Below are 7,690 nucleotides of genomic sequence, written 5' to 3'. Positions count from 1 at the left end.
TCTACTAATACTTTACCGTTAATTGTTTATTATACCGTCAATGTCTGTCTACTGATACTTTACCGTTAATTATGTTTATTATACCGTCAGTGTCTGTCTACTAATACTTTACCGTTAATTATGTTTATTATACCGTTAATGTCTGTCTACTAATATTTTACCGTTAATTATGTTTTACCATAGCCTACAGGTTGTCGGTACTCTACCATGCCCCATAGGTATCTATATCATGACTGATAGGCTTATAGTTTAGATCTATATCATGACTGATAGGTTTATAGTTTAGATCTATATCATGACTTACAGGTTTATAGTTTAGATCTATATCATGACTGATAGGTTTATAGTTTAGATCTATATCATGACTGATAGGTTTATAGTTTAGATCTATATCATGACTGATAGGTTTATAGTTTAGATCTATATCATGACTGATAGGTTTATAGTTTAGATCTATATCATGACTGATAGGTTTATAGTTTAGATCTATATCATGACTTACAGGTTTATAGTTTAGATCTATATCATGACTGATAGGTTTATAGTTTATATCTATATCATGACTTACAGGTTTATAGTTTAGATCTATATCATTACTGATAGGTTTATAGTTTAGATCTATATCATGACTAAAAGGTTTATAGTTTAGATCTATATCATTACTGATAAGTTTATAGTTTAGATCTACATCATGACTTACAGGTTTATAGTTTAGATCTATATCATGACTTACAGGTTTATAGTTTAGATCTATATCATGACTTACAGGTTTATAGTTTAGATATATATCATGACTGATAGGTTTATAGTTTAGATCTATATCATAACTGATAGTTTTATAGTTTAGATCTACATCATGACTGATAGTTTTATAGTGGTCTACCACGTGTTAAAATATTTTGAAAGCAACGTGACTTTTAGGTTTTCTATTGTCATATAAGATCAAAATAATGTTGTTGTTTTTGTCCCCCAGTTAAATGAATCGGATTTAGGCTATTGGTTGAAAATTCTACATCTAAAGCAACGTTCAGTTCTTGATTTTTATAGCAGTAAGATGTAATAACTGAGTTTGTTGTCTCACCCGTGGTTACAAGACAGTAAAGAATAGTAATCCAAATACTAAGAGGTGTAATTTAAACAACATATATTTAGAGAATGGTTCATCCCTCCTTACTTTGATTTCAAAACAAACTATTCCAGATCTACATGAGCGAATTTATCATTGTCTTTTTTGGCAAATTAATCCTGGTGTCGTGTTTACCGTCCAGCTTCTAAAATCACTGTGAGGTGTTATTAAATAATACTCTATCAGGAATGGGGTATCAACGGTGTAAAAATGTCGGGGAATATATTCTCTCGAGGCTCTATTAACTTCTTGCTTTTTAACTACGAAACAATAAGAAACAATATCTGAACAGAGAGGGCGCTGTCAGTTACCTCGTTAAAACAGAAAGGAGATCTTTACGAAGCATAAATTACTAAATCAATGTACACATAAAAAAAAACATGTGTTATTTGTACCGGAGTTAGGGCAATCAATCTATTGCTTCCTTTGTTCGCCAGAGGGCGAAGATACAAGCATTTCAACATTCTGGTCCTAACTCGATCCTCCCGTACGTGTGTGTGTGTATATAAAACAGACTACCACTGAACAATATTGGAAACTGTTTGAATGGCTGCGTAACATAAAAGAACTTGTTATTAAAAGAATGAAAGCCATAAATTATCCCTGTCAAAAGAACCTCAACGAAATATATATCGTAACTGTTTATCTATCGTACTGTGTATAATAAACGTTCTGTATTGAAGTTTATATCTGGTATATTTCCTTTCGTATGTATCAGAAAATGATCAACTAACGCGTAGATATTTCTGAAATGTTTAGAAAAGACTTCGTTGTTCAGCTATTGTTCCTGTAATTAATGAATGTGATCCATACAAATTTTATTTGTTCTTTTTAATGCCATTTACTTCCTTGCCAAACTTTTAGATAACCGTCATTGTTCCGGGATTTTACATCCGCTAATTGACGTTCATTTTACGCCACAAAGCTAGTAAATTCGATAGAAAAACGGGATATTTTTTCTTGTAACCGTGTATGTTTGTGTGTATAGAATAGTCGATAGATTAGGCCCAAGCTTTTAAAACTACATACATGTTCATAAAAAAAACAAAAACAAGTGCTTACGTAACATAAATGAATCTTAACACAGCAAGAAATAGTACTCCAGATTGCCGTACGCTAACTAAAGGAATTGTTATAAAATAGAAGTGTTTGATATTTTTGGTGGAAGTGGTCTGGTTATATTTGATACGCAACTTTTAAAAGACGTTTTATTTCTTTGTGCCCTTCCTAGAGTTCGAAACATTGTCTACTTCATAAAAAAACTTCGAACCCAATACATAATTGTTTTTAATATATCTGATACGGGCTAAGGTTTGCAATGCAACAGCATATCCTTGTTACCTGGGCCCCGGCATGGCCAGGTGGTTAGGGCCCCCGGCATGGCCAGGTGGTTAGGGCGCTCGACTCGCAATCTGAGGGTCGTAGGTTCGAATCCTCGTCCCGACAAATATGCTTGCCCTTTTAGCCGTCGGGGGGGGGGGGGTTATACTGTTACGGTCAATCCCATTATTCGTTGGTAAAAGTAGTAGCCCAAGAGTTGGCGGTGGGTGGTGATGACTAGCTGCCTTCCCTCTAGTCTTACACTGCTAAATTAGGGACGGCTAGCGCAGATAGCTTTTCGTGTAGCTTTGCAAGAAATTCAAAACAAACAAACCCTTGTTACCAGCTATGGATTAGAGCAACTCGTTAAAAATGTAGTTTGAAAAAGAACCACCTGTAACTAACTATACGTCAACCGTACTTATCACACGACAAATAATTGTAACAATACATTTTCTTCATATAGTTTGTCCGATATTGCATTTATCACGTATAATAAATTAAACAGAAATATATTTAATATACCTAAGTGACTTATCTGAACCGAGGCTTTAAATTTGGTTAGACTACTGAAATTAAGTCAAACGTTTAATAGACAATAGGGGTAATAAAAGTCTAGAAGATTTTGTTTAAATAACACAATGTGATTGGAATTTACATCTAATAGTACATTATACAGATGTTACTAAGGTATATTTCTAAATAAGACATATGAGCATTACATAGTGTATCATATTCCCCCTTGGCTTTCACTTATGGCTTCTCAGGATAACTGGAACTATAATTGATGTTTTCCCTAATCTTTGATGACTTCCTCAATTCGACGTATCACAGATTCGACTAATATTTCAATACTTTAGTGGTTATTATTATTCCAGGGTATTCCAAGACAACGTAAAATTTTTGTTGTTGTTTTAATCTTTACTTCCTGGTGAGATTTAGGCCTAGTGACTAAGTTTCATAATTTGGAGAACTAGTGAGCTTTAGGTCTAGTGACTAAGTTTCATAATTTGAAGAACTAGTGAGCTCTAGGTCTAGTGACTAAGTTTCATAATTTGGAGAACTAGTGGGATTTAGGCCTAGTGACTAAGTTTCATAATTTGGAGAACTAATGAGATTTAGGCCTAGTGACTAAATTTCATAATTTAGAGAACTAGTGAGATTTAGGCCTAGTGACTAAATTTCATAATTTAGAGAACTAGTGAGATTTAGGCCTAGTGACTAAATTTCATGATTTAGAGAACTAGTGATATTTAGGCCTAGTGATTAAGGTTCATAATTTGGAGTACTAGTGAGATTTAGGCTTAGTCACTAAGGTTCATAATTTGGAGAACTAGTGAGATTTAGGCCTAGTCACTAAGGTTCATGAGTTGGAGAACTAGTGAGATTTAGGCCTAGTGACTAAATTTCATAATTTAGAGAACTAGTGATATTTAGGCTTAGTGATTAAGGTTCATAATTTGGAGTGCTAGTGAGATTTAGGCCTAGTCACTAAGGTTCATGATTTGGAGAACTAGTGAGATTTAGGCCTAGCGACTAAGTTTTATGATTTTGGGAACATTTTCGTATTGTTTGTTTAATACATAATTTTCACACAACTTTGACGTGTATTTAAGACCGCTGTCTTCGTGAATAATATAGTTTTTGCCATATAAATTTCCTTCGCTATGAATAGCAGGGCGATGAAATATGGAACGATACTTCTATATGATTTAGATATAGGTAACTTACTGCTAACATCCAATCGCGTAGCTACAGAAACAGTCCTAAATTGGAAGAGAATCTGGACCGTATTTAATCACAATCAATAGTGAAAGTGCCACTGATTGGATTAAAACAACCCATGATTCAGCGAGGGGAGGGGGAGGTGTTAACTGACGGCTCATATTTAATGGTGATACTCGAATCTCTACAATTGATTCTTATAATATCTTATGATCTTATGTTTTGTTTTAATAAGATCCCGTGTACGTAAGTGAATTAGCTTAACAACTTACGACAACGTTAGTAGCTCAGCTTAACACGGGGGGTTAAGAAAAATCTTCACCAATTAAACAGCTCAGCTGGCCATTGTCATGAGCCTACTTGTTTGATTGTGTTTAAACACAAAGATGCACAAAGGGCTATCTGATATGTACCCACCGCAGAGATCGAACTTCAAACTTCACCAAGGAAGGAGGAGAGTTGCCGTGAGAAAATTTAACAATATAAATTTTATTTTGTCTGGCAGTTCAATTAAAAAAAAAAAAACTTTCTTAAACAGTTTACTTAACAACGTTGCTAACTTTACCAACCAGACTTCTTGAATAATTATTTGAAATTTTAATTAGCTATAGATAACTCATATCAACTTTAGTTTTCTTCGAGTTAAACTTGCCTGGTTTGTGTAAAAAGATCTCCATAATACGTAGCATATATACGTTATTGTGTACTTTTTCTATGTAGGCAAAACCTTTTTTAATAAGGTTAAGACTAACAGAATTGTTTTAATAAGTTTATTGGATATACGTTAAGGATACTTAATTCAGCAGTAAAAGTATATAAACAATTAGTTTATCTAAGAATATTTTAAAATTACTGTTTTATCAGTCTATTTAAGGTCGCTTCGTTTTTTTGTTGGACTTATTAATATAATTAATGAAGGAAAATTAACATTTTCTTCAAACTTTTAAGGAAAATTTATGTTGTTCACGATTCAGGGAAAAAAGCTATATTACTTGAGAAATTTACGTCTCATTACAGAGTGAAGTTAATTAGCAGTTTTGTCAAAAATAAAACTATCCGATAAAAATGTAATTTTTCACTTGTCAATATATAAAGTAATGTTATTAATAACGCTCTTTTCGAAGTAGCTGCTCTGTTTGTTTGTTTTTAACAAAGCTATGTTTTATTTCCTAGCCAGCAACAGACTTCTGGGTGACATGCTGTGCCTCGGCGGTGCCTCTCTGATCGGGGTGTCGAACGTGGCAGAAGAATACGCCATTAAAACATACAATAAAGTCGAATTTTTGGGAATGTTAGGACTATTTGGGAGCGTAGTTAACGGATTACAGTTGTAAGTTATACGGGATCAAAACGTCATTAAGTCATTCGTTATATTCCTGTCTTTGCAGAGCGAAATAAGTCATTTCTAACACGAGGAAAAACAATATCAAATTTCAATGTAACGTTGTAAGCACTAAATTTACAATACATACTAGATTATCTAATATTAAGTATTTTGTCAGTTTCTTAATTAGTAATTAAGCCCGTTTAGCTATACGACTACCAATGTCATGAAGTAACTGTAGTAGCGCGTGCCGTATGATACACTGCAATAAGTGAACTTCGTTTTAATTAATTAAGAGGAAACTTGAGCGTAAGCTCGTTTTATATTAACGCTCAGATAATTTTTTTTTTCAATTTTTGAAACTATCGTCTCTATAGATTACTTAAAACTTCTTAGCAACTCGATTGTTGCTGGTGAAAGTTGCCAAGTTTAAAGTCATATTTAATACTCTCGAAGAAAGAAACAGATTTGGTTAGTCATCAGGAGAAAATTTGTGGTAGGGCAGGTCGGTAAACTTCAATCAAAATGTCTACCAAAAATTAAACAACTAAGAACTGATATGGCACGTGTATTAAAGCTCGTGCCTGATTAGAAAAAAGTTAGATTTTTCTAGGATGCTTATAAACTAATCTATAAAATGAAAACATTTGTTCGGGTGTATGCTTGGTATTATATTATTGTTTGCAGAAATTCAGTTGTTTTAAAGTTTTATTTTCTCTCTCTTTCTGTAAAGAAATTTTTTTTATGTAAAAATGTAGAAAAATTTTCATCACTTATTTTGAAGGACTATTTGTTCTTGTTGTTTCAGATCTTAACATTGAAATTCGACTAAAGCCCTTGGCAATAAATAATTGTTTAATTCTTTTCAGAGCCATTTTAGAAAGGAAAGAATTAGCTGTGATAAATTGGGGAAAACTGGAACAAGGTAAGAAATGGATCGTAAATAAAAAAAATTATTAAATTTTTAGCGATCCTGAATCATTATCTTTGTATATTGTACATGAGATTAGAAAGTTTTCGTTTCTGGTGTTTGTTTTCTCATCTAAAGGTTTGATTAATGAGATGGAAATGTATTGAAAGCGTAAACAACAAAAAAAGTGCATATTAACAAGGCAGACACGAGATAAAGAATCCTAGGGGTACAAAGTGGAGGTTAACTAGGATGCCTCGTAAAGTCAGCTTTTCCGCGAAACGAGATCCGTAAAAATTCATTATTGTGTTTTCTAGTTACAAAAGAAAAAAAACAAACAAACTAGGATACACCGCGAATATTAGTAGCTCAGATCTTCCTATGATGTTCAGGATTAGTGCAATCATTAATGTTTTGATATTTTTATTTAAGACGCCAATGAAATCAAATAATTACGGTAAACTGATTTAATAGAGACGTAAGAGGCAAATTAAAAGGGGGGGGGGTAAGGTGTATTTGATCGAGGGAATCGAGAGAATGTCCAATATACAGGTCCACCCATTACGGTCGAAGTCCAGGGACCACCTTCGGGATCTGGAAGCTCTTGAGTTCTGGATTAAATTTTATGCATTCTCCTGCTTTTCCTCGGGGTAATTTTACTAATATTGATGTATTTTTACTGAAACACTATTTAACAGAGTAGCGTTGTTATATGATAATTGCCATTTAATTATTATTATTATTTTGCAAAAATATTAACACACTTTGTTCTAAGGAATGCCATATTTTCTTTTAATTCAATAGATCGATATTCCAGATGCTGTTTCGTCCATCTAACCTTCTTTCTGTACAACTTCCCCTTTTTTTTAAAAACTGATTAAAAATGATTTTCTCGGTAGTCGAGTTAAGTTCTAGGTTTATTAACCATTTAACATATACTCTCTAGATTGGAGGGCAGATCTGTTGGCTATTTTACTACAAATATTAATACACTTTGTTCTAAGGAATGCCATATTTTCTTTTAATTCAATAGATCGAGATTCCGAATGTTGTTCCGTCCATCTAACCTTCTTTCTGTACAACTCCCCCCTTTTTGTTGGAACCGATTAAAAATGATTTTCTCTGTAGTCGAGTTAAGTTCTAGGTTTATTAACCATTTAACATATACTCTCTAGATTGGAGGGCAGATCTATTGGCTATTTTACTACAAATATTAATACACTTTGTTCTAAGGAATGCCATATTTTCTTTTAATTCAATAGATCGAGATTCCGAATGTTGTTCC

At 33.1% G+C, this 7,690-nt stretch overlaps 1 protein-coding gene across 1 annotated transcript in view; it reads left to right on the top strand.

Annotated features, from left to right (window-relative positions):
* The window catches only part of LOC106465487 (solute carrier family 35 member F2-like), a 42,503-nt gene that overhangs the window by 20,436 nt on the left and 14,377 nt on the right, over positions 1-7,690 (top strand). The window contains exons 4-5 of the mRNA XM_022393402.1: positions 5,345-5,501; positions 6,365-6,420. Of these exons, the coding sequence (XP_022249110.1) occupies positions 5,345-5,501; positions 6,365-6,420 (213 nt within the window). The remainder of the gene's footprint in view (positions 1-5,344; positions 5,502-6,364; positions 6,421-7,690) is intronic.

This window comes from Limulus polyphemus, unplaced genomic scaffold (assembly GCF_000517525.1).
Source record: "Limulus polyphemus unplaced genomic scaffold, Limulus_polyphemus-2.1.2 Scaffold1960, whole genome shotgun sequence".
In the NCBI taxonomy this organism is placed as follows: domain Eukaryota; kingdom Metazoa; phylum Arthropoda; class Merostomata; order Xiphosura; family Limulidae; genus Limulus; species Limulus polyphemus.
The sequence above is the reverse complement of the archived record's forward strand: the minus strand, read 5'-3'. Positions and strand labels throughout refer to the sequence as shown.